This window comes from Oncorhynchus kisutch, linkage group LG12, assembly GCF_002021735.2.
Source record: "Oncorhynchus kisutch isolate 150728-3 linkage group LG12, Okis_V2, whole genome shotgun sequence".
NCBI classification, from domain to species: domain Eukaryota; kingdom Metazoa; phylum Chordata; class Actinopteri; order Salmoniformes; family Salmonidae; genus Oncorhynchus; species Oncorhynchus kisutch.
The window spans coordinates 54,152,400-54,180,237 of NC_034185.2; the positions used below are offsets into that span (position 1 = coordinate 54,152,400).

General features: G+C 44.4%; 1 protein-coding gene across 1 annotated transcript in view; it reads right to left on the bottom strand.

The window, feature by feature from the left end:
• The window catches only part of tenm3 (teneurin transmembrane protein 3), a 380,000-nt gene that overhangs the window by 60,956 nt on the left and 291,206 nt on the right, over positions 1–27,838 (bottom strand). Inside the window, exons 13-19 of the mRNA XM_031836697.1 lie at positions 22,703–22,729; positions 21,649–21,657; positions 19,961–20,107; positions 18,463–18,682; positions 12,593–12,712; positions 8,267–8,399; positions 7,864–7,992 (exon numbers count right to left, since the gene is read on the bottom strand). Coding sequence (XP_031692557.1) covers positions 7,864–7,992; positions 8,267–8,399; positions 12,593–12,712; positions 18,463–18,682; positions 19,961–20,107; positions 21,649–21,657; positions 22,703–22,729 — 785 coding nt within the window. The remainder of the gene's footprint in view (positions 1–7,863; positions 7,993–8,266; positions 8,400–12,592; positions 12,713–18,462; positions 18,683–19,960; positions 20,108–21,648; positions 21,658–22,702; positions 22,730–27,838) is intronic.

Below are 27,838 nucleotides of genomic sequence, written 5' to 3' on the forward strand. Positions count from 1 at the left end.
ATACTTTTGTAATGTCATGGCTGTGCAGTTTTATGTTGTACGGGAACGGTGTGGAGACTGGAGAGGCGTGAGTGTGTGTGTGTGTCTGATCTGGATAAGGAGCCGACAACTCTGAGTAATCCAGCAGATATGAGAGAGAGCTCGGTCTGCAATATCCACTAAACCACCTAAACCAATACACTACCTCCATCCAAACTAATAGGCTGAAAACACAGCAACAGACTACACTGTTATACTTGTTGGTATCCAGATCAACTGTTACAGACAGCTAAGGCTGCAGCTCAGTGTGTGTGTGTGTGTGTATGGGGGGGTATGCATGTGTGTTCAGCTAATAACCGCAGGCTACAGTCAACCCCATGACCCTGCTACCACCTCCGACTGGATTTGGTGAGCACCAACATCACATAGTGTAAACATCTTTAAAAGGAATATCTAGACTCAAATCACCACGCAGGAAGATTTTAGAGTCATGCCAAATGTGGTTGGGGAGGAAAAAAAGGTTTTCTACAGTATCTCTCTGGGGATAAACCTTAGCTTAACTTACAACTTTGATTTGAATAGATTTCACGATTGATATTCGTCTGAAAAAGCTTACAGGACCTATTCTGTTTGACACATGGAAAAGGCGATCAAGTGCTCCAGTGTCATCACTCGGTGAGAGTTCCGCGTCAGAGTGACCTTGTCTCAACTATTTTCTTCTGGTCCTTTGTGTTAGTATAACCCGTCCTATGTATTGGGTTCTGGGACCTGAAGAATTTCGGTCTCTGGTTTCATGGTTTCATCCAGAAATTGAAAACCACTGTCTCATTGTGCTCCAACTGAACACACTTGGCTAACCTTTATTTGGTCTTCTGCTTCCATTCTTTCTCCTCTGTGGAACAGCGAGCACACAATAGCGTGTTATTCCCAAGCCACATGACAGCCAAGTGTGTGTGTGTGTATGTGTATGCCTGCGTGCATCCCACGTATTATCCCAAGCCACATAACAGCCAAGTGTGTGTGTGTGTGTGTGTGTGTGTAATCCAAAGTACTTTCCTTAGCGAGACTGTTCTCTTCCAAGGAGGACTCTTAGTGGACATGTCTGTTACCAGTTATAGCAGCTCTCTGTGACTGACTGCTTTAGTACGGCTTTGTGTTAGTGCTGGGTTCCTTTTACTGTGTTTTTCCTTTCCTCACCACACACACACACACACACACACCCCTTGTGAAGGCCCCTGGGGTATAGCTGTCCGACCCCTGCGTCCCTTTATAAAACGCTAACCTCCTTCACCACCCGCCTCTTGTTGCATGAGCTCTGAGGCTTTATAGTTCTGCTCATAACAACCGGAACTAATTCAAATCAGGACCCGGATCGTTTGGGGACTGGCTGGGCTGGGGCACGATGCCTGTTACTGTGTGCTTGTCTCTGTGCGTGTATGAGAGAGTTTGTGAGTCTTTCTGTGTATTATGTGTGTGCCTGTGTCTGATTGCTTGCGTTTCTCAGTGTGTGTTTGCGTTACTGTCTGTACTGTGTTTATGTCTGTGTGTGTGCGTGTGTTTATGTCTGTGTGTGTATGTGTGTGTTTGTCTGTGTGTTTTTATGTCTGTGTTTGTTTATATATGTGTGTGTCTATGTGTGTATGTCTGTGTGTGTCTATGTGTGTGTATGCCTGTGTGTGTCTGTGTTTATGTCTGTGTGTGTCTGTGTTTATATCTCTGTGTGTGTTATGCCTGTGTGTGTTTATGTCTGTGTGTGTCTATTTGTGTTTATGCCTGTGTGTGTCTGTGTTTATGTCTGTGTGTGTTTATGTCTGTGTGTGTCTGTGTTTATGTCTGTGTGTGTCTGTTTATCTTTGGTTGTGTTTATGTCTGTGCGTGTTTATGTCTGTGTGGGTTTATGTCTGTGTGTGTTTATGTCTGTGTGTGTTTATGTCAGTGCATGTCTGTGTTTATGTCTGTGCGTGTCTGTGCCTGTCTGTGTGTGTTTATGTCTGTGCCTGTCTGTGTTTATGTCTGTGTGTGTCTGTGTTTATGTCTGTGTGTGTTTATGTCTGTGCGTGTCTGTGTTTATGTCTGTGCGTGTCTGTGTTTATGTCTGTGTTTATGTCTGTGCATGTCTGTGTTTATATCTGTGTGTGTCTGTGTTTATGTCTGTGCATGTCTGTGTTTATATCTGTGTGTGTCTGTGTGTGTTTATGTCTGTGCGTGTCTATTATATTATAATATATTATAATATATAATATATCCATTCCTCTCAAAATTCTTAGAAAAGGCTGTTGCGCAGTAACTCACTGCCTTCCTGAAGACAAACAATTATTACAAAATGCTTCAGTCTGGTTTTAGACCCCATCATAGCGCTGAGACTGCACTTGTGAAAGTGGTAAATGACCTTTTAATGGCATCAGACGGAGGCTCTGCATCTGTCCTTGTGCTCCTAGACCTTAGTGCTGCTTTTGATACCATTGATCACCACATTCTTTTGGAGAGATTGGAAACCCAAATTGGTCAACACGGACAAGTTATGGCCTGGTTTAGATCTTATCTGTCGGAAAGATATCAGTTTGTCTCTGTGAATGGTTTGTCCTCTGACAAATCAACTGTAAATTTCGGTGTTCCTCAAGGTTCCGTTTTAGGACCACTATTGTTTTCATTATATATTTTACCTCTTGGGGATGCCTTTCGAAAACATAATGTTAACTTTCACTGCTATGCGGATGACACACAGCTGTACATTTCAATGAAACATGGTGAAGCCCCAAAATTGCCCTCGCTAGAAGCCTGAGTTTCAGACATAAGGAAGTGGATGGCTGCAAACTTTCTACTTTTAAACTTGGACAAAACAGAGATGCTTATTCTAGGTCCCAAGAAACAAAGAGATCTTCTGTTTGAATCTGACAATTAATCTTAATGGTTGTACAGTCGTCTCAAATAAAACTGTGAAGGACCTCGGCGTTACTCTGGACCCTGTTTGACGAACATATCAAGACTGTTTCAAGGACAGCTTTATTCCATCTACGTAACATTGCAAAAATCAGAAACTTTCTGTCCAAAAATAATGCAGAAAAATGAATCCATGCTTTTGTTACTTCTAGGTTAGACTACTGCAATGTTCTACTTTCCGGCTACCCGGATAAAGCACTAAATAAGCTTCAGTTAGTGCTAAATATGGCTGCCAGAATCCTGACTAGAACCCAAAAAATTGATCATATTACTCCAGTGCTAGCCTCCCTACACTGGCTTCCTGTCAAGGCAAGGGCTGATTTCAAGGTTTTAATGCTAACCTTCAAAGCATTACATGAGCTTGCTCCTACCTATCTCTCTGATTTGGTCCTGCCGTACATACCTACACGTACGCTACGGTCACAAGACGCAGGCCTCCTAATTGTCCCTAGAATTTCTAAGCAAACAGCTGGAGGCAGGGCTTTCTCCTATAGAGACATTTTTATGGAATGGTCTGCCTACCCATGTGAGAGACACAAACTCGGTCTCAACCTTTAAGTCTTTACTGAAGACTCATCTCTTCAGTGGGTCATATGGTTGAGTGTAGTCTGGCCCAGGAGTGTGAAGGTGAACGGAAAGGCTCTGTAGCAACGAACTGCCCTTGCTGTCTCTGCCTGGCTGGTTCCCCTCTTTCCATTGGGATTCTCTGTCTCTAACCCTATTACAGGGGCTGAGTCACTGGTCTACTGGTGCTCTTTCATGCTGTGCCTAGGAGGGGTGCGTCACTTGAGTGGGTTGATTCACTGATGTGATCTTCCTGTCTGGGTTGGCGCCCCCCCTTGGGTTGTGCCGTGGCGGAGATCTTTGTGAGCTATACTCGGCCTTCTCTCAGGATGGTAAGTTGGTGGTTGAAGATATCCCTCTAGTGGTGTGGGGGCTGTGCATTGGGTGGGGTTATATCCTTCCTGTTTGGCCCTGTCCGGGGGTATCATCGGATGGGGCCACAGTGTCTCCTGACCCCTCCTGTCTCAGCCTCCAGTATTTATGCTGCAGTAGTTTATGTGTCGGGGGCTAGGGTCAGTTTGTTATATCTGGAGTACTTCTCCTGTCTTATCCGGTGTCCTGTGTGAATTTAAGTATGCTCTCTCTAATTCTCTCTTTTTTTCTCTCTCTCCGAGGACCTGAGCCCCAGGACCATGCCTCAGGACTACCTGGCATGATGACTCCTTGCTGTCCCCAGTCCACCTGGCCATGCTGCTGCTCCAGTTTCAACTGTTCTGCCTGCGGCTATGGAATCCTGACCTGTTCACCGGACGTGCTACCTGTCCCAGACCTATTATTTGACCATGCTGGTCATTTATGAACATTTGAACATCTTGGCCATGTTCTGTTATAATCTCCACCCGGCACAGCCAGAAGAGGACTGGCCACCCCTCATAGCCTGGTTCCTCTCTAGGTTTCTTCCTAGGTTTTGGCCTTTCTAGGGAGTTTTTCCTAGCCAACGTGCTTCAACACCTGCATTGCTTGCTGTTTGGGGTTTTAGGCTGGGTTTCTGTACAGCACTTTGAGATATCAGCTGATGTACGAAGGGCTATATAAATAAATTGTATTTTATTTGTTTATGTCTGTGTGTGTCTGTGTTTATGTCTGTGTGTGTTTATGTCTGTGCGTGTCTGTGTTTATGCCTGTGTGTGTCTGTGTTTATGTCTGTGTGTGTCTGTGTTTATGTCTGTGCGTGTTTACGTCTGTGCGTGTCTGTGTTTATGCCTGTGTGTGTCTGTGTTTATGTCTGTGTGTGTCTGTGTTTATGTCTGTGCGTGTCTGTGTGTATTGTTTGGCTGATGGTGCAGGCAGCCTTATTAAAGTAGTGGTTTAGACTGAAGGAGTGCCAGAGAAGAGAAGAGGGGACAGACATTGGGCCAAGAGGAATCAAAGTCTATCTGGCCACACAGGAGAGTTGAGAGAGATAGGGGGAGAGAGGGAGGGAGGGAGAGAGAGAGAGAGAGAGAGAGAGAGAGAGAGAGAGAGAGAGAGAGAGAGATACAGAGAGGACTCGTGTGTATCAGCTTTACTGAAGATGCTCTTCTGCACAGATTGGCCTGTGATACTGCCATAATGGTAAACCCTGGGTTTTGAGCTACGAATGAGTCTGTGCACGAGTGTGTGTGAGACCCTCGTAACAATTCACACCGTGTCTGGCACAGCTAGAAAGACTATACATGGATTTAAATGCTCTCTCTCTTCATCAAGGCGTCTCCTCTTTGAACAAAACAAAGAGCATCTGTGCAAACAGTTAGAAAATGGCTAGATCTTGTATTCACTGGGCTGTTAAAGGTGTGCTTTTATACTTCAAGTACTGAAGGTCGGCTCAGCTTTTTGTGAGGCCTCCCGTTCCAACTGAGTTGGCTGTTTGAGGCCCCGGTAAAGCTTGGGTGAAGCAGTGTGGGGTGTTATAGGGCATTAAAAAACGGGTTGTTTGGATCCTGGATTCTGATTGGTTGTGGGACAACCAACAACTCCCGCAAAATACCATGATGTGTTAATGTCATAATTCCATTGTCCACAGCCCAAGTAGGAAATTCATAAACGTCATCTCCCTCGGGGAGAAAAGATACACATCATTTACAGTACAGGAGAGTTGAACAGGCGAGTTGAACGGGAGAGTTGAACAGATGAGTTAAACAGGAGAGTTGAACAGGAGAGTTGAACATGAGAGTTGAACAGCAGAGTTGATCAGGAGAGTTGATCAGGAGAGTTGAACAGGAGAGTTAAACAGATGAGGGTACTGAGTGGGTCTGTGGAGAGGGGTAGTGAGCTGGAAGTTGAGTGAACTGGACGAACCCTAGCTGACCGTGTTGTGAGGTGTGTGTACAGTGGGTGTTTGATGTACTGTAGGTATCCTTTCTCCTCTGTCACCTCACTTGAGTCTTAGGTATAACGGGTTTGTGGAAAAGTGTGTGTATTCAGTACAACTAGTCTGGGTTTCGGATTGTGTGTGTGTGTGTATATGATGATGATAATGCGTGTATGATGATGGTAATGTGTGTATGAAGATGATAATGTGTGTATGATGATGTGTGTATGATGATGATAATGTGTGTATGATGATGATAATGTGTGTATGATGATGATAATGTGTGTATGATGATGATAATGTGTGTATGATGATGATTTGTGTATGATGATGATGATGTGTGTATAATGATGGTAATGTGTGTATGATGATGATAATGTGTGTATGATGATGATTTGTGTACGATGATGATGTGTGTATAATGATGGTAATGCGTGTATGATGATGATAATGTGTGTATGATGATGATTTGTGTAAGATGATGATGATAATGTGTGTATAATGATGGTAATGTGTTTACGAGGATGATAATGTGTATATGGTGATGATTTGTGTATGATGATGATGATAATGTATATATGATGATAATAATGTGTTTATGATGATGATAATGTGTGTATGATGATTATTTGTGTATGATTTTTTTATATTTTTTTATTTCACCTTTATTTAACCAGGTAGGCTAGTTGAGAACAAGTTCTCATTTGCAACTGCGACCTGGCCAAGATAAAGCATAGCAGTGTGAGCATACAACAAAGAGTTACACATGGAGTAAACAATTAACAAGTCAATAACACAGTAGAAAACAAAGGGGGGGTCTATATACAATGTGTGCAAAAGGCATGAGGAGGTAGGCAAATAATTACAATTTTGCAGATTAACACTGGAGTGATAAAAGATCAGATGGTCATGTACAGGTAGAGATATTGGTGTGCAGAAGAGCAGAAAAGTAAATAATTAAAAACAGTATGGGGATGAGGTAGGTGAAAAGGGTGGGCTATTTACCAATAGACTATGTACAGCTGCAGCGATCGGTTAGCTGCTCAGATAGCTGATGTTTGAAGTTGGTGAGGGAGATAAAAGTCTCCAACTTCAGCGATTTTTGCAATTCGTTCCAGTCACAGGCAGCAGAGTACTGGAACGAAAGGCGGCCAAATGAGGTGTTGGCTTTAGGGATGATCAGTGAGATACACCTGCTGGAGCGCGTGCTACGGATGGGTGTTGCCATCGTGACCAGTGAGCTGAGATAAGGCGGAGCTTTACCTAGCATAGACTTGTAGATGACCTGGAGCCAGTGGGTCTGGCGACGAATATGTAGCGAGGGCCAGCCGACTAGAGCATACAAGTCGCAGTGGTGGGTGGTATAAGGTGCTTTAGTGACAAAACGGATGGCACTGTGATAGACTGCATCCAGTTTGCTGAGTAGAGTGTTGGAAGCCATTTTGTAGATGACATCGCCGAAGTCGAGGATCGGTAGGATAGTCATTTTTACTAGGGTAAGCTTGGCGGCTTGAGTGAAGGAGGCTTTGTTGCGGAATAGAAAGCCGACTCTTGATTTGATTTTCGATTGGAGATGTTTGATATGAGTCTGGAAGGAGAGTTTGCAGTCTAGCCAGACACCTAGGTACTTATAGACGTCCACATATTCTAGGTCGGAACCATCCAGGGTGGTGATGCTAGTCGGGCATGCAGGTGCAGGCAGCGACCGGTTGAAAAGCATGCATTTGGTTTTACTAGCGTTTAAGAGCAGTTGGAGGCCACGGAAGGAGTGTTGTATGGCATTGAAGCTTGTTTGGAGGTTAGATAGCACAGTGTCCAAAGACGGGCCGAAAGTATATAGAATGGTGTCGTCTGCGTAGAGGTGGATCAGGGAATCGCCCGCAGCAAGAGCAACATCATTGATATACACAGAGAAAAGAGTCGGCCCGAGAATTGAACCCTGTGGCACCCCCATAGAGACTGCCATGACTGCCATGATAATGATGTTAGTGTGTGTGATGATGGTAATGTGTGTATGATGATGATTTGTGTATGATGCATAATGTGTGTATGATGATGATAATGTGTGTATGATGATGTGTATGTCTCACCTGTGTCTCAGGTATGATGGGCCCATCCTCTGGTGAGGACCTGAAGCAGGTAGAGAGGGGAGAGGCCACGATGACAGGACTGGGCCTGATGAAACCACTCAGGTCACAGCTGGGGATGTCATTCTCCTCCTGCAATTCGATTCAATATGAAGACGAGTCAATACGAGTAATACAATTCAATATAATTGAATACGATGAAATACAATTCAATATGAGTCAATACAATTCAATGTGAGTCACTGTGAGTCAATACGATTCAATATGATTCAATACAATTCAGTTCAATATGATTCAACATAATTAAATTAAATACAAAAGAATTCAATAAGATTCAATACAATTCAACATGATCTAATTTAATTCAATTAAACACAATTCAATATCTTTTTCAACTATATTTCACCTTCTTCATGACCAGGGTGTCCATGACATAGAAGACATTCCAGGGGATCCACACGGTGCGGTACTGTATCAGGAACGGAGCCCGCTCGAAACTCAGGGTCAGACTGGCCCCACCGTTAGTCAACAGGTCAAACCTGGAGAGATGGAGAGAGATGGAGAAAGGTGGAGAGAGATGGGGTTAGAGGTGGAGAGAGATGGGGTTAGAGGTGGAGAGAGATGGAGAGAGATGGAGAGAGATGGGGTTAGAGGTGGAGAGAGATAGGGTTAGAGGTTGAGAGAGATGGAGAGAGATGGAGAGAGGTGGGGTTAGAGGTGGAGAGAGATAGGGTTAGAGGTTGAGAGAGATGGAGAGAGATGGAGAGAGGTGGAGAGAGATGGGGTTAGAGGTGGAGAGAGATGGAGAGAGATGGGGTTAGAGGTGGAGAGAGATAGGGTTAGAGGTTGAGAGAGATGGAGAGAGTTGGAGAGAGGTGGAGAGAGATGGGGTTAGAGGTGGAGAGAGATGGAGAGAGATGGGGTTAGAGGTGGAGAGAGATGGGGTTAGAGGTGGAGAGAGATAGGGTTAGAGGTGGAGAGAGATGGAGAGAGATGGGGTTAGAGGTGGAGAGAGATGGAGAGAGATTGGGTTAGAGGTGGAGAGATGGAGAGAGATGGGGTTAGAAGTGGAGAGAGATGGAGAGAGATGGGGTTAGAGGTGGAGAGAGGTGAGGAGAGATGGAGAGAGATGGGGTTAGAGGTGGAGAGAGATGGAGAGAGATGGGTTTAGAGGTGGAGAGAGGTGGAGAGAGATGGGGTTAGAAGTGGAGAGAGGTGGAGAGAGATGGGGTTAGAAGGGGTGACGGAAACACACAGGCATGTACATTCACACAGAGAGACAGGCGGAGGAACGGATGGACAGACGCACACAGGCATGCACACACATCCCCCTTCAGCCCACACACACAATCAGTAGAAAGGACATTTTACATGTTCACACATTTCCTCCTGGTTGTTCTTGGGCCCTGGAGACAGAGATCTCTGTATCTTTGACACTGATGGAGGTAGAGTGAGGATGAAGGGTGATCAGACTGTCCTGTTCTAATTGTCTCTCCTGTCTAGTATGTCTAACCTGAGGCTCTCTCTCTCTTTCCTGCTCCCTCTCCCTGCTATATCTCTCCCTCTTCCTTTCTCAGAACAAAACATGTTTCTGTTCTTTCTCCTGTACTGAAAATAAGATGATGGGGCCAATTATTATTGGATGTGTGTGTGTGTGTGTGGTGAGAGAGAGCTTCGTTTGGCTAGCTAACTTTGTCTTTTAACATGTAGCAGACCTATAGGGAGAGCCATCCGAGTGGAAGAGAGAGAAGGTCCCCTAAGTCCTGTCCTATATTCTGTGTCTGGAGGGGGCTGGTGGGGTGAAGTGTGAAGACATACACGCAACACATACAGAAAATGCATAGATAAAAGAAAACACTCATGCAAGCACAGACAAGCAGTGACACCAGCATCCAATCTGTTAAGGTCAGGGCTCTGTGCAGGCCAGTGAAGTTCTTCCACGCAGATCTCGACAAACCATTTCTGTACGGACCTCACAGGGGCATTGTCATGCTGAAACAGGAAAGGGCCTTCCCCAAGTTGGAAGCACAGCATCGTCTAGATAAAATGTCATTGTATGCTGTAGCATTAAGATTTCCCTTCACTGGAACTAAGAGGCCTAGCCTGAACCATGAAAAACAGCCCCAGACCATTATTCCTTCTCCACCAAACTTTACAGTTGGCTCTATGCATTCGGGCAGGTAGCATTCTCCTGGAATCTGCCAAACACAGATTAATCCGTCAGACTGACAGATGGTGAAGCGTGATTCATCACTCCAGAGAACAAGTTTCCACTGCTCCAGAGTCCAATGGCGGTGAGTTTTACACCACTCCAGCCGACGCTTGGTATTGCACATGATGATCTTAGGCTTGTGTGCGGCTGCTCAGCCATGGAAACCCGTTTTATGAAGCTCCCAACGAACAGTTCTTGTGCTGACGTTGCTTCCAGAGGCAGTTTGGATTTTTACGTGCTATGCACTTCAGCGGTTCCGTTCTGTGAGCTTGTGTGGCCTACCACTTCGCGGATGAGCTGGTGTTACTCCTAGACGTTTCCACTTCACAATAACAACACCTACAGTTGACCGGGGCAGCTTTAGCAGGGCAGAAATTTGACAAACGGACTTGTTGGAAAGGTGTCATCCTACGACAGTGCCACGTTCAAAGTCACTGAGCTCTTCAGTAAGGCCATTCTACTGCCAATGTTTGACTATTCATTTATTTTTTACCTTTTTAATTTCACCATTATTTAATTAGGCAAGTCAGTTAAGAACAAATTCTTATTGAAATGACAGCCTAGGAACAGTGGGTTAACTGCCTTATTCAGGGGCAGAACGACAGATTTTTTACCTTGACAGGTCGGGGATTTGATCCACCAACCTTTCAGTTACTGGCCCAATGCTCTAACCACTAGGCTACCTGTCGTCTTTCTGGGTAAAACTCTAAGAGCTTTGATTGTCTATTTTAGCAGTGGCATGGCAGTATATTCAGTCTATTTTAGCAGTGGCATGGCAGTATATTCAGCCTATTTTAGCAGTGGCATGGCAGTATATTCTGTCTATTTTAGCAGTGTCATGGCAGTATATTCAGTCTATTTTATCAGTGGCATGGCAGTATATTCAGTCTATTTTATCAGTGGCATGGCAGTATATTCAGCCTATTTTAGCAGTGGCATGGCAGTATATTCAGTCTATTTGATCAGTGGTGTGGCAGTATATTCAGCCTATTTTAGCAGTGGCATGGCAGTATATTCTGTCTATCTTAGCAGTGGCATGGCAGTATATTCAGTCTATTTTAGCAGTGGCATGGCAGTATATTCAGTCTATTTTAGCAATGGCATGGCAGTATATTCAGTCTATTTTAGCAGTGGCATGGCAGTATATTCTGTCTATTTTAGCAATGGCATGGCAGTATATTCAGCCTATTTTATCAGTGGCATGGCAGTATATTCAGTTTGTTTTATCAGTGGCATGGCAGTATATTCAGCCTATTTTAGCAGTGGCATGGCAGTATATTCAGTCTATTGTAGCAGTGGTATGGCAGTATATTCAGTCTATTGTAGCAGTGGCATGGCAGTATATTCAGCCTATTTTAGCAGTGGCATGGCAGTATATTCAGTCTATTGTAGCAGTGGCATGGCAATATATTCAGTCTATTTTATCAGTGGCATGGCAGTATATTCAGTTTATTTTATCAGTGGCATGGCAGTATATTCAGCCTATTACAACAACATAAATGATTCCATTTCATTTAGTCTATATAGTAACAGGGGCATGGCATAGTGGCTGGATACATTGCAACCTGCAGTGTGGAACATCGTGCAACATCATGTATTCAATTTGCCACAGTGGTCGCCATCACACACCTACTGCAATCTAGCAGCTTAGACTCGCCCTAGAGATTCAACCTATTACACTCCCAGCAATCACACAGAGCCTCCTCTCAATGAGGCAGGGAGCACCAAATATCACGGCTTGCACTTTTGCCCTTAACACCCCTGCTTTACAATCTAATTGGGCGCAGGTGGTGTAATAAAAGGTACTGATGGGGATGGGGCCTGGGAGTGATTGCGCCTCTGTCCCAAATGGCATCCTATTCCCTATCTAGTGCCCTACTTTTGACCAGACCCCTATGGGAAGTAAGTAGTGCACTATATACAGAATAGGGTGCTATTTGGGACATGACCTGAGTTTCCTATATCCTGGTTGGTGTCGAGGAGGGTTGCAGGAACACTCGCTGTAATAACACCGGAGTGGGGGGCAGGGTGTAGTGGAGGTGTGTGTGTGTGTGTGTGCCCTACGCTAAAATGACGCAGACTAATTGATTCTTCCTTTGTATAACCAATGCATTTTAAACAGCCCCCCAGTTCACATTTAAATGGCGCAGGGTTTTCATTGGGGTGGGGGGGGGGGGTTGTGTGTGTGTGAGAGAGAGAGTGTGTGTTTTTTCATTGGGGGGAAGCTACTGAGATTTCTTTTGCATGAGTGAGACGATTTTGGGAGATCTGTGAGACAGAGTCGTAGCGGGACGGGAGAAGAAGCACGTTGCAGTTTCTCTCTCTTTTCTCCCTCTCACACACTCACTGATGAACAGAAAAACATCCACGCATATATGCACACACAGACACACTCATGATGATTCAATCAACAACTCCTGAAAACACAACATAAATCAAATACTGTATGAGCTGTCAGTGGTGAGGAAGACCAGAGTCAGTGGTGTGTGTGTGTGTGTGTGTGTGTGTACGTGGACCTACATGCCGTCCTTGCGTGTGACGGTGTATCCGTGGTCGGGGTAGTGGACGAAGGTAACATTGACTCCTATGAGGGGGGTTCCGTCTGCCGTCAGGACTTGGCCTCTGATGATGGACACCAGGCTGGGGAGAAACAACACGTAGAGATGATCTACTTAGAGACGTCGTTATTTTGTACACTGCAGCTTTGAGATGCCGCGGAGACAGAGATAGAGATATCCTGAGATATACATCACACTAGAGGACTGACAGGAAATAACAAACTAGACAACTTTCACTCAGCACATTCATAAACACCACAGTATGACACTGTACAGTGCTACGTGCAAATCTTGGCCTCGGTCAACTAACCAATTCCCTTCTCTGGTCACCACTATGCACACACAAAATCACTTGTGATCCAGACACACACCCACCCCGGCTCGCGGTGGACCATTTAGATTAGTTTATAGTCAATGGGTCTGGTCCTGTGGAGATATCTACTATGTGTGTGTGTGTGTGTGTGTGTGCAGGGGGAGGGTAGCTAGATTTACTTATAGCTCTCCTTCCCAGGTCATTACAGCTCTCACTGAGTGCTAATCAGTAGCGGAGCATTGAATCACCCTGTAGAGAGAAAGAGAGACACACACAACTCCCCCCCCCAGCACTATCCTTTAGAACAGTCTGAGAGGATGCCAGACAGTACAGTTGATGTCCCCCCTCCCTCTTCCCCTTCTATAGTGTAAACATGCCATAAATTACCCAGCGTCCTCGCTTCATTAATACCTGTCTGTGTGTGTGTGTGTGGGGGTTGCATAATGTAGCTGTAATTTATGCCTTCCATTTGCTTAGGGAGGTTGTCTGAGTGTTTGTCACTGTAAAACAATGGCTGTCTCCCAAATGGCACCCTATTCCCTATATAGTGCACTACCTTTGACCAAAAGTGGTTCACTATATAGGGAATAGGGTGCCAGTTGGGACGCACACATACCCAGTTGTCACCAATCAGGTGTCTGAGTGTTTCTAAGAGCATGTTCAATAGACGCTGCAATAGATGCTATCATTACTCTGGAATTATCATTACTCTGGTATTATCATTATTCTGGCACTATCATTACTCTGGTATTATCATTATGCTGGTACTATCATTACTCTGGTACTATCATTACTCTGGCCCTATCATTATTCTGGCACTATCATTACTCTGGTATTATCATTAATCTGGTACTAGCATTACTCTGGTACTATCATTACTCTGGTACTATCATTACTCTGGTATTATCATTATTCTGGTACTATCATTACTCTGGAATTATCATTATTCTGGTACTATAATTACTCTGGAATTATCATTACTCTGGTATTATCATTATTCTGGTACTATCATTACTCTGGTACTATCATTACTCTGGAATTATCATTATTCTGGTACTATAATTACTCTGGAATTATCATTACTCTGGTATTATCATTATTCTGGTACTATCATTACTCTAATACTATCATTACTCTGGCACTATCATTACTCTGGTACTATCATTACTCTGGCACTATCATTACTCTGGTGCATGACGGAATGAAACCTTTAGTTAACCCTTAATCTTTCCCCTCCCACTGGCACACACCTCTCTCTCATAATAAGCATGACAAGGGTTGCTGTGGGCAACAGGCAGCGCCTCAGTAACTGACGGGTGATATTTCCTTTTTTTAAATGGTTGCATGTCAAGGAATGTGCCTTGGAGTTAGAATGTGTCAGTGTCGTCACCAAAAACATCAGTGTCACTGTCACCTCTGTAAAATACAAAGTATTCATTTTTCTCTAAATTACATCTGTACATGTTGTACTGGCACTGATTGTCACGTCCATGTCTGCTGTATGACATTCCTTTTCTGGCAATAAAGGTTTTAATTTGTTCAATTGAGGATGTTGTCTTTTACCCTGAGTTTTTAAACACTGGGCTGGACACCACAGTCCAGGATGTCCTCCATGTAGTTCCTATCAGACAGATTAGTCTCTAGCCGCCAGCTGGCCTCTCACCAAAGTCATTCAGGATAACGCTTCGGCTCGCACCCGGGGCTCCACAGCTGTGGCCCGGCACCTGGGATTTGAACCCTCAACCCTGCTAACCCCAGTCAGTGGACCAATTAACCGGGCCCTTGACCACGAGACCACAACATCACTACACAGAACAGGGCCATAAGGGGAGTCGACAGAGCCAAGACCAACTAGTCCCCGAGAGTTAATCCGCTTGAAATCTGTGTGCAATATAAAAACACTGAGGGAAGGACCTAAAACAAGAAAGAGGTTGGGGGTCGGTCTTCCTGCTTAATATACTGCACCTTTAAGCTCCATCGCTCGTCTCCGTTGTCTGGAGTTTCCTGAAGCGTGGCAAAGAAGCGGTCTTATCTAAATTCAGCTGTGTGTCTGTGTGTGTGAGAGTGTGTGTGTGAGCCACCACATAAAGTAGTGAAGCGTTCGTGGCCACATGCCTAATTTGGCCCGTCACGATCCATAAAGAGGAATAATAACATTCTTCACAGTGTATTCAGACTCCTTATTCCCAGTAACTCTAACCTGTATAAGGGAGCCAAAGGATTGCATTTAAACAAACTCCACTGGCTGAAATGAAAATGTTCTGCCATTGTACTGTTAAACTATTATGGCAGACAAAGGAAAATAAAGCTCTAGTGTAGGAAGTTGAGACACACACCAGCATCCAAGGTGTTTTTTTCCAATAACCTTGTCAGAAAGCATTGGTAATGCCTGCTCTTAAAGCAGAGAGGCTATTTCAATTGGAGGTTTGGAGAAGTCAATAATAATGTAGGTGTAAACAGGTTTTTGCTCTTTCCTGTCCTTCTTGTGCTGCAGACAGTAACTTACAGGATGTCTGCTCTGCGCCGCAATGGAAACAATCATAGACTACAGATGTACGGTCTTAATTTGATCACCATGTTGCAGGAGAACGTTGCGGCATTGCAGGAAATGTAGAACTTGTGGTGTATTTGAGGTTTAAAAAGGCTTCTGAAGTTTGCAATTCCCCCTACAAAAATGTCCATTATTTGTATATTCACATTTCCTGCAGAGGACGGATTGTTTTCCTGCTGAATCAAACTGGCTCAAATTAAGATGCTACATCTGTACTTCCTTATTGAGTATGTCTCTTTTGAATGAATTGCCACCCTGAATAATATCTCCATTCCAGTCTCTCGCTCTAGTGTCATTTCCTACTAAACGACGAGCTCTCTATCTCTGTTGACGGAGAGTGGCATGTCAATACACCCAGACGGAGGAGGAGAAGAAGAGATGGATGAGGAGGAGGAGGAGGAGGAGAGGCAGAGCGGGTCTACGAGAGCCTTGTTTGTTCACATGTTGATGCTGAGGAGCTGTTGTTTGGTTGGGGATTACTGCGGATCCTGTGTGTGTGTGTGTGTGTGTGTGTGTGTGTTGGATGGCTGGCTGGCTGGCAGAGGCTAAAGGAAATGTTCAGGCACATGTTCTGTGTTAGCACTACTGGCTAAACAAAGCCCCCGGATCGGTAGGTCTAACACAGGACAGATGTGAATTTGACTCTCTCCCTTTATCTCCATATATCTATCTTTCTTTCGCTATCATCTCCCTCCATGTCTCTGTCTTCCTCCATCTCTATCTCTCGCTCATCTCTCTCTTTCCACCTCCCTCTCTCCTTATTTGTTTGTTCCGTCCTCTCATTTCTCCACACTTCTTCCTGCTTTATCAGATGATCAGACGGTTCTGTTCTCTCCAGTGAGCACCGTGTTTAACATCTCGATTTAACTCTGTTATCGCTATGTGGAAATTAAGTTTGCTTTCTAAACATAAGCTAATCTCTACCGGCTGGTTAGTCCTGCTCTTATTGAAATCTATTTGGTTCTAGATCAATTGTGAACAATCACAAACATGCACGGTACTCTGGACTGAATTAAAGCAACGTTCAAGTTTAAACAGTCGTAAGACCCTTGAGAATGACCACAACTGAAGCTGGTCATGGTATATGACCCATGTTGTTGTCCAGTATGGAGAAACAAACATTCATGGTTGTAGACAACATTGTTATAGACCACTGTAACCACCTGGCTGGTTGTTACCAAGGCAACCAAACGCACGCACGCACACGCACACACACACACACGGACACACACACGGACACACACCAAGGGCCATGGTAGGGTCTTGCACTCTGGGCATGCGTTGGTAGCACCCAACTCGCTAACGACCATCAGGTCGCTAATGGCCTGGTAACTCAGAGCTCTATTGTCCCTCAAACCAAACGCAATCGAAAATCACATCAAACACTTATCATCAAAACAGTACAGTGTTTTTAAAACTCAGAAGTTCAACAGCAGGTTGAAACTGAGTGGAAAACTGTGGTCGTTGTGGATGTTGTTTTAAAGCCTAACACAATGAAATGGACAGCGCTTTCTAAGGTGATGATTCACTCAAAACGCCCATATGGATATTAGAGCTTATGCATTTGCATAGGCCTATGAGCCCAAGCCCTTGTGCTGTTATATAATACATAGCCTACCGCATATTACACATGGCAGAAAAACACAAAACAAAACTGATTTAAAATGTCTTTGGTACATAATTGGTCTAGCCTATACTCCAAAATGTAACAAATTCTACTAATCACCCTTGAGTGTGGACTGTATTATTATGCATATTGGATGGACTGGTTACCTTACGCTAGGCTCCAAACTTTATATCCATGAGACTGGTAGAGAACGTACAGCCCTAGGGGATACTGTTGGTTCACTGATTGTGCAGGGCAGCTTACAGTTAGCCTACAATTATAGTGAATTTGTATTTGATTTTGAACACACTAATAATTGGGCATTTTTTATATTTTTTATAATTAATAGACACATTACTTTTAGCTACAGAACCATGCATTTCCATGTCCTCCTCTCTCTCCTTCATTCCTTTCTCAGCGTAACAAACGTTCCAGCGGCCCGATAGAATAACATTGAAATAACGTCGTCTAAGCTCCGGTAGCTGACCAGGCATTTTTTTCTTAAAACACAACTAAAGTAAGAAATGAAATATGTTTTGTTGTGAAAACATGTTACTATCGATGTTCCCGAACAGATTTCACTTGGGTTGAAGATCCCATGGCATTCAGAGATTGGGAGGAATATCACTTGTCGCGCAGCAAGAGGCTGCATGCTCCTCAAACAGTTGGTGATGTATGGAGTGAAATAACCGGAGTAGCAGGTTGAAGAAACTAACCGTCAGGAAAGCGGCCTCCATGTATTTTTCCTCTGTCTCTGTTCCTGCCCATTTGATAATGGGCCATATTCAATTGAAACTAATTTTACATATTAGTGAAGACAACATTCTATTGAGAATATGAAAAAGTATGATCACTTGGGTGAAAATAGGATCATTTGATGAGAGAACAGCCTGAGGCAAGGAACAGAGCACGAGCTTTTTTGTGACTTTCTCAAATCCTTAGTAGCCTATAATCACACCATGCAGCCCATATATGTTTTGATTTCTAAGACATTTTTGTTTGTATCATTCACAACTAAAGTTGACAAATAACTCAAAATCCAGGGTATAGGATCTCTTTTAAATGATCACTTTTACACTCAACAGAGTCATTTCATATTCGCACTCACTCTTGAATGGGCAAAAAACGATTATATTCTTCTTACTATAAAACAACTCTATTCTTCTTACTCTTTTGCATGACAATAACTGTCTGACAAAATGTAATGACCACCACAGCCCTCCACACACACACACACACACACACACACACACACACACACACACACACACACACACACACACACACACACACACACACACACACACACACACACACACACACACTAACCTGTTCAAATAAAGGTGAAATGAGAATGCTCACCTCTTGTTGAAGGGGTTGTCCCCGGTGATGACGTGGCTGCCCTCTGGTCCAACCAGGAAGCGGATGCGTTGGTAGAAGGAGCGTGCGGCATGCTGGGGCATCAGGCTGGACGGGCTCTGACTGATGATGTCAGAGGGGTCCGGGGAGCCGCGGCAGTACGGCTGGGTCTGACAGGATGTCTGGAGGCAACAGTCTGGGTCCATACAGTCAACCAGGCCGTCTGAGAGAGATAGAGTGTTACGAAGAGGCAAACAAGAGGAGTAAGGAATGGGATCCAGATCAGATTCTCTCTGATAACTCTAAAGGAACCATATACAGTGAATTCACTAACAAAATACTTTTAACCAAGTTAAAAACAAATCTACCTCCAGTGGCTCTTTTTGTCAAGATGGTCAAAGGCATGTGTTGTTATAATTGGCTGTATTCGGTTGGGCTTTCAGAATGTGATTGACTGTGTTCCTGTGAGAGCGAATAGCAGGCCCAGTTGTTCAAAGTTATTAGTCGACCTCTAACCCCTGGCTGTGGTGACAAACTGCCTTGTTCCTCCATCCTGACTGGTGCCTTGGATGGGATAACTGTAGGTTAAATTTGCTGTTGGAGTCTCAACGTTAGATAGGTTAGTGAGGGAGAGAGGGAGGGAGAGAACGAGAGCGACAGAGCGAGAGAGAGCGAGAGAGAACGAGAGAGAGAGCGAGAGAGAGCTAGACAGAGAGAAATATAATGGAAGAGAAAGAAAGAGTGTGATAGAAAATAAGAGAGTGAGTGAGTGAGAAAGAAGGAAAGTGGAGAGGGATAGAGAGAAAGAGAGAGAAATAAAGAAGGAGAAAAAGTTCTCTCTGCTACTTCAACAGCCTGCCTCCCTGCTGTTTTCCAAGGCCTTTGTGTGGGAATGAGATCTGCTCCGCCTCCCACAGGTGACGTCCACAGGAAAGAGGCAGAGGAGGAGAGGAGGAGAGGGGGAGAGGAGGAGAGGGAAAAGAGCGGTGGAAGAAAGGAGGGAGGTAGGACGTAGAGCTCATGAAAGGCTGCCATTCGCCTTTGTTAGGTTATTAAAAGCTTGGGGTACATCTGGCAACCAGCAGCCACAGGGCGGGGGGGGGGGGGGGGGGGGGGGAGTGGTAAAAACCTTGCCGCCGCGATTGACGCACCCCTACCTCGTCCCTCACCCACCCCTTCTTCATCCCCCTCTTCCAAAACTAATCAGGACGTGACTTGTTCCTTCTTCTATTTCTTTATTTAACAGGCCTCTATAGCGGTGACGCCACCGCCTTTCCTGGTGGAGCTTTAAAGTGTGGAGAGATCCACATATAATGTGGTTGTGGGTTCAATCCCAGCAAGGATCACACACAATACGCACAGTTCCAATGTATGAACTCCCTGTACTGGAAGTGACTTCTAATGAAAATGTCTGGCATATAACGTAATGTAACCCAGAGACAAAGACAAATGTCCATTTAGTGAAAACGTAATGGACAAGAAGGTTTTCTGCATGTCTCACCTCCTTCGTTATCCTTGCCGTCGGTGCAGAGGGTCTCCATGGCGACGTCGCATCCCGTCCCACGCCACCCGGACTGGCAGACGCAGTGCCATCCGTTCTGGTCCAGGGTACAACGACCGTTGTTGTTACACAGGCCTGGGCAGCCCTCTGTAGCAGACCAGAGCATGGAGAGTTAATACACACTCACACACATAGGAGGGTTATGTGTGTATGGGGGAGGGGGGAGTGTGTGTGTGTGTGTGTGTGTGTGTGTGTGTGTGTGTGTGTGTGTGTGTGTGTGTGTGTGTGTGTGTGTGTGTGTGTGTGGGTGTGCATGCATAGGTGAGAATAAGGGAGGGAGAGTGTGTGAGTGCACTTGTGTATCTCATATCAACATTGTGATGTGTGTCTGTATGTAGGTGCTTCTCTGTGATTCAGCATTGTGTGTGTGTGTGTGTGTATGTGTGTGTGAACACATGCGTGTCTGTGTCCTCCTTTTTCGAGGAGATCACCCCTCTCAGTTTTTCCGATAAGAACAAACAAATGAACAATCAACATAAACAGATTCAGATTAACAGGTAGATAACCAACCAAAATGAAAAGGTTTCTGGTGAACTTAACATATAACCGACAGTGTGACATCAGACAGTGTGACATCAGACAGTGTGACATCAGACGGTTAGACAGGCCTGTGAAATGCACAGATGCTGTAATTTCACATGAACGATAGAAGCCTTCGTGAAGAACCATTCGTTAACCTCGTTAACCGTTGAAGAATTTGAAAGAAAATATGAATTTTGCCTTAATTAAGTCAAGTAAGAGAGGATGTCAGAAATACAAATGTTGGAAATGGAAATTGAGTAGAGAGCAAAAGGAATCAAAAAGCAGCATACAAAAGAAGAAGCCAAAATAAAATGTGTCATTAATTCAGGGAGATTTAATAATGACAATGTCCCAAAATAGCCCAAATCAAACAGAATCCGAAATCAAAGAACCCAAACTAAAGCCCTAAATCGATTTTCCTCTGCCTTCTTCAGTTTTTGATAGTAGTAGCTATTGGCACATCCATGTGAAGCTACAATACAATATGGACACAAAGTATAGGGAGGGCTCTGGCTTGAGTCCCTGCCTCCACAGCTATACTTTATGCCTCGGTCACATTCCTTTACACAGAATAATAATAAACAAGAGAATAATACAATTGTAATAATATAGAAGCAAAGCCCAGGAGGAAGTGAAAGCAGCCCAGCGACTAGGCTAGACAGTCAGGAGGTCATACAGGCCGCGGATGCATGGAAACAGGACCAACAAGGATTTTCCAACAAAACGGAAGAACCATGTGTGAAGGGTGGTCAGTGGTGTGTAGGTTGCGTGTGTGTGTGTGTGTGTAGGTGTGTGTTTGTTTGAGTTTTGGGAATTTCAAACAAAATGGCACACGTGTGTGTGTACGTGTTTGAGTTTACAGTATGCGTGTGTGTGTGTGTGTGTGTGTGTGTGTGTGTGTGTGTGCGTGCTGGAAACAGGTTTTAAGACAGACAAGAATGGAGATAACCAGAAAAAGGACCACAAAAAACAGTGAGGGACTGGTACAAAGACACGTTTACGCCGTGCTTCAAGACAAGAGAGAGAGAGAGAGAGAGAGTGGGTAAAACAGGAGAGCAGAGAGTGATTGTTCATGACAATCTCCCTGGGGCTTTTGTATGAATTACCTTTAAATCCTGCGATTAGGGGGGGCCAAGGAAAAGGAGAAAAATTTGGGAAAGAAAAATGAACAAAAAAAACTCAGTACTTCAGTCTCTGTCAAGGGGGTTGCAGACTGACTGACAAACACATAAAAGGAAAGAGAGAGAGAGAGAGAGAGAGAGAGAGAGAGAGAGAGAGAGAGAGAGAGAGAGAGAGAGAGAGGAAGGAAGGAAGAGGAGGGAGGAGGCAGGATTCCGTGGACATACTGTTGGAAGACAGTGGGATACAGAGAAGGAAAACAGAGCGCGAGAGAGAGAGAGAGAGACTGATACGGAGAGATCACCCTGCGTGGTGGAGATAGCTCTGTTGGAAGGTCGAGGGTCGGGGTTTAAAGAAGTAGTCCATATCTCCACTTCAGCTTAAAAGGTCTCCAATTCTTAGCTCTCTACAAAAGGCATTGATGGTGCTAGTAAAACAAAATCAATTTATTAACAAATAAACGTATACTCGTGTTGTTTGGACATTTTAAGGTGCCATTCTTCACTGTCAAAATCGGGGAAAGCAAAAAAACAAACAAAAGTAAAGCCTGACACAAAAAGCATTGAGGCAAAGCATCCTGGATAACACCCCCGTTTAAAGAACATAATGCCTAGTCAGCTACTGGAGCTTAGATGACGTTATTTCAATGTTATTCTATCGGGCCGCTGGAACGTTTGTGGCCTCGCCCGGTGCCCAACGCGGGGGCGTTCCCGAGCCGTGGTTGGTGGGTTATGTGGGCTAAAACCCGCCCCAGTTCAGTTCTACCATGCCTGGTAGTTACTGAACATCCTCCCATGCTCCAAGAGAGGACATGATATTGGATTTCCCCCACAGTACCAAGACATGAAGACATGAGAAAACACATAGTCACAGTGACAACAATAGAAGACTGAATCAATGAATCAGAGATAAAAAAAGAGATGAAAAGATAGAGAGAGAGTGGAGGGTTATTGGGAAGCTATGGACGGTCACATGTACCACACAGCACGATGGGGGGGGGGGGGGGGGGGGGGGGGGCAGAAGAAAGAGGGACCACAGTACCTTTGACTCTAATATCCGGATTGTGAGCTTGAAAAAAGAAAAAAGGAGAGAGAGAAAGAGAGGAGAGCGAGCGGTTAAGGAGAGGAGAAAAAAACATGGCAGACTATTTACCAGGGTGTTAGTAGTGTACTTACGAGCACAGGCACCCTGACACACTCGCACACACGTGTGTTTGAATGTGATGGATATCCCATGTGACACAGAGTGTGTGTGGCCGTGACCATCCTCACATGTAAACCTGTAGGACTTCTCTAGGTGTTGTGACGGGGGGGAGGGGGGGAGCGAATAGACAGAAGATGACATGCTTTCTCAGACACTTAGCTTGTTGTGACGTATCAACGTATGAATGTTGTATGTATAAACATACATATGTGTGTGTGTCAATCTGTTGTCTTATATCGCCAACACCCAGTCCCTACATTTCTTGCACAATCTCAGATGTCGCTTGCTGTAACTTGACACTAGCTCACACATACACACACTGGCTCAGGTGGCAGCTAGATTGGCCATCCTCCTCTCCTTTTCCCAGAGTGGAACAGGATCCCTTAACAGAACTAATGGAGCGTCAGGGTTCCTAATGAAACGTCAGGGTTAAGAAAACAGCAGGAATCATCCCTGAACCCTGAGCAAAGGGGCAGCAATTTACCAGCTAATTGCACTAAAGATTTCTCATTTACTTCCATCATATTCCACTCACATGGGCACAGGGAGGACTGTGTGTGTGTGTGTGTGTCCATCTGTGTGTGTATGTACAGTATGTATCTGTGTGTGTGTGTGTGTGTATGTGTGTGTGTGTGTGTGTGTGTGTGTATGTGTGTGTGTGTGTGTGTGTGTGTGTGTGTGTGTGTGTGTGTGTGTGTGTGCGGGTCTATGGGTCAAGCTGCAGAATTAATCAGCCCCTTATAGACATCAATGCTTCATTATTTGTTCGGCCAATTCTCGTCGGCTGCTGATTAAAGTGACATTAATCTGGAAACAATTATATATCACAACGTCCAGACCCACTCAATCCCCACCCAGAGGTAGAGATGGAGGGAGGAGAGGAGAGGGGGATGAGGGGGAGGGTAGAGAGATGAGGCGGGACAGAGAGAGAGAGAGCAGAGGGGTAGAAGGAGAGAGAGGGGAAGAGAGAGAGGGGAGAGGGAGAGGGGGGGGCAGGGGTAGAGGCTACCGGCATGTATCCATTGATTTACATGATCTTAATTAACGTTTACTGCACTGGGGGCCTTTAACAACCCCATCAGCTCCAGGTGAGCCTACTGTAAAAACAGAGAGGGCTCCTCTTAGACTTTAATCATGCTATAGCCCAAAGTGCTCCAGAACCCATTGAGCCTCACTCATTCCCTGGTCTATAGTAGACGCACACACACACACACAAACGTGCGCACACACACACACACACACACACACACACACACACACACACACACACACACACACACACACACACACACACACACACACACACACACACACACACACACAGTGATCTATGTATAATAACAGTAGTGTGTGACTAGACTGACAGGGCTACCAGCCCGTTAAGAGAGAAGCCAGATCAGTGGTAACACAGAACAGCCATTCAGGGGATTATGGGCTTCCTAGTTCCCAAGTAGAGCCTTGAGTGTAGCAGGATTAATTAACTATTGAACACAGTTAAGGAAATCATTTGTGAATAAAACAGGACTGTTTTAACTACACAATTGAGTTTACAAATAGCCATTTTTTTTCTTCCCGCCAGTCGAGTTTTAAAAGACAAATCACTACAAGAATGGTACAGTAGCTAGTAGCTGAAACTGAAGCTTGAGACGGGGAGGGACACAGAGACCAATCATTTTGGTCTCTCATTTCAGTGAAAATATCACTAGTAGACGGTTTGTTTTGTTGAGAGCGAGAGAGGAGTGTGTGTTTGTGTGTGTGTGTGTTGTCTAGCGAGCATCAGCCTTGGATGATAATGGAGAACCATCAGTCGTTACACTGACCTGGAGGCAAACAGACATCTGGGGAGACACAGAACCAGACACACAGACAGATTGCAGCTGGTTGGAGTGTGCGTGTGTGTGTGTGTGTGTGTGTGTGTGTGTGTGTGTGTGTGTGTGTGTGTGAGGGAGGGAGAGTTTGTGTGTTTGAAGGAGAGAGAGTGTGCGTGTATGTGTGCATGGATGTGTGTACAGAACGTGTGTCTGTGTGTGTGAAGGCACGTGTGGTGGTGCTGGGTGAGATATTGCTGGCTCTGCAGTGCTATTCTGGGCGATGGAGAGATGTGAGGGAGGGAGGGATGACTGACCACCAGTCCAGCCCCAGGAGAGGAAGGGCAGAGGGGGAGAACAGGGAGCCTGGGATGGGGTTCTGGAGCTGGATTGCTGGAGAAACCTTGGGGCAGTAAGTCTGCAGTTTCCTGGTTCTCAACTAATACACTCAGTCTCTGCCTGTTCACCAGCTGCACTTCTCAGAACACACACACACCCACGCATACACACGCAACATTATTTTAACAATATTCCATACAGTACTTTAAAATCAGTCTCCGTCCCTAATGGCACCCTATTCCCTACACAGGGCACTACTTTTGACCAGGGCCTATAGGAGCAATTTGGGACACGTCTTCAGTGTGACTAAAGGAGACAACCCTACTGATGAGGTATTCAGAAGCCATAATAATAATAATAATAATAAGAAGAAGAAGCAGAAGAAGAAGCAGAAGAAGAAGAAGAAGCAGAAGAAGAAGAAGAAGCAGAAGAAGAAGAAGCAGAAGAAGAAGCAGCAGAAGAAGAAGCAGAAGAAGAAGAAGCAGAAGAAGAAGAAGCAGAAGAAGAAGCAGCAGAAGAAGAAGCAGAAGAAGCAGAAGAAGAAGAAGAAGCAGAAGAAGAAGAAGAAGAAGCAGAAGAAGAAGCAGCAGAAGAAGAAGCAGAAGAAGCAGAAGCAGAAGAAGCAGAAGAAGCAGAAGCAGAAGAAGCAGAAGAAGCAGAAGTAGAAGCAGAAGAAGCAGAAGAAGAAGAAGCAGAAGCAGAAGAAGAAGCAGAAGAAGAAGAAGTAGAAACAGAAGAAGCAGAAGCAGAAGAAGAAGCAGAAGAAGAAGAAGCAGAAGAAGAAGAAGCAGAAGCAGAAGAAGAAGCAGAAGAAGAAGAAGTAGAAGCAGAAGAAAAAGAAGAAGAAGCAGAAGAAGCAGAAGCAGAAGAAGAAGAAGTAGAAACAGAAGAAGAGGCAGAAGCAGAAGAAGCAGAAGAAGCGGCAGAAGAAGAAGAAGTAGAAGAACCTGTGGCTTTCTTAACAAAACCTAATGTCTGCAGAAGGAACGAGGAGCATTGTCCATAAAAATGTACTTTTACTATCCTCTGCAGAAGAGTATTTTGGAACACTGACAAAAAAGATCATATGAGATATTGGTTATTGGACATGATTGTTATACAAATACATTGATGATTCAGTCTGTTTACTGTAACTCAAATCGTCAAGGGAAGACCTTGTTATCCGTTTGTTGCTGCAAAATCCTTAGCAAACTCTTACATAAACTTGACATCATTTATTTCCAAGGTAACACAAATGATTTCAGCCCATTGTAGTTGTTTCCTTTTAAACAGGGATACTTCCACGTCTCAGAGACGTCTATTCATTTGCTCCATTTTGAAAGCGGGAACATTAGAGTAAAATAAAGGACACTATTTTACCACTATCAATCACACACACAACACAGTGACAATTTACTCAACCTATCATCACTGTGTTTTGTATGGAAAAGCAATAAGCAGAGTAGTATTGAGCAGTAGACTACTTCCTTAAAGCCACTCAAAATGGTAATGCATCAAGCCACCTTGTGTCAGACAATGACAGAGAGGAAGAGATAGAGTGGGGTCTGAAATTATTGACACCCTTGATAAATATGGGCAATAATGACTGTATGAAATAAATCTGTCAAATAGTGATCTATATTGTATGCAAAACAAACTGGGAGATTATTTTATACTAATACAATTGCGCAGAGAAAAATATTTTGTTAAACAAGTAATATTTTTTTCTCTAAAAGGTAGAGGTCAAAAATATTGACACCCCTAGCACGCAATGACGACATCAAGCTTGTGACTCTACAAACTTGTTGGATGCATTTGCAGTTCGTTTTGGTTGTGTTTCAGATTATTTTGTGCCCAATAGAAATTTATGGTAAATGTATTGTGTCATTTTGGAGTCACTTTTATTGTAAATAAGAATAGAACATATTTCTAAACACTTCTACATCAATGTGGAATATATCATGAGACATGCAATCGTGAATAACGATGAGTGAGAAAGTTCCAGAAGATCAAAAGGTCATACCCTCAAGACACAGGCTAACCTCTCACTGTTACCAATCCCGGGAGGTTAGCATGTCTCGGGGGTATGAACTTTGACCCTCTGTAACTTTCTCACCCAATCATTAATCATGATCGCGTGTCTCGGAGGAGAGAAGAAGACGACTTAATAACTACTGTGTTCTTCTCCTCTCTCCTTCGGCATTTGCTATGGGGGAAGGGAGGGGGATGCCTGTAGCAGAAAACTAATGAAGGAGTAGCTAAACGTCACTGCCTCCTAACTCTCAATGAGTCTTAATGCTGTACTGTAGTTCCACTGAATATAATAGACTGTCTAACTGGTGTTCTATCGAGACAGCTAGAGGGTATAGTAACACAAACCCGTGTTGACTCAGATCCAAAATGACACTATACACTCTTTGTTTGAGTGTATGTATAGGCGATTGGATAAGAACATATGGTATGTGGGGGTGGTTGTACTGTGAATGTGTACAAGGCAATGCGGTGAGACCGTCCGGGGTCAGAGCGGGGTCGAACAAACACACAGAAGTCTTAGCTGGGTGATTGACTGCAGTGGGATCTGTCCCACACTAATGTTCTCCTGTTCTATCTGGTTGATGTCTCCTGCTAACTTCTAATCCCAACTCAAACACCCCTTTATCTCCAGCAGACACAAATGAAGGCATGGTGGCCCTCACCACCTCTGGCACGCTAACAGGAGAGAACATCTCAAGGACAGAGAGGTGGAACTTTTAAGTGTACCGTTCGTTACATGCAGAGTGTTACCACGGGAGCATCCGAAATGGCACACGATTCCCTATACAGTGCACTACTTTTGACCAAAAGTAGT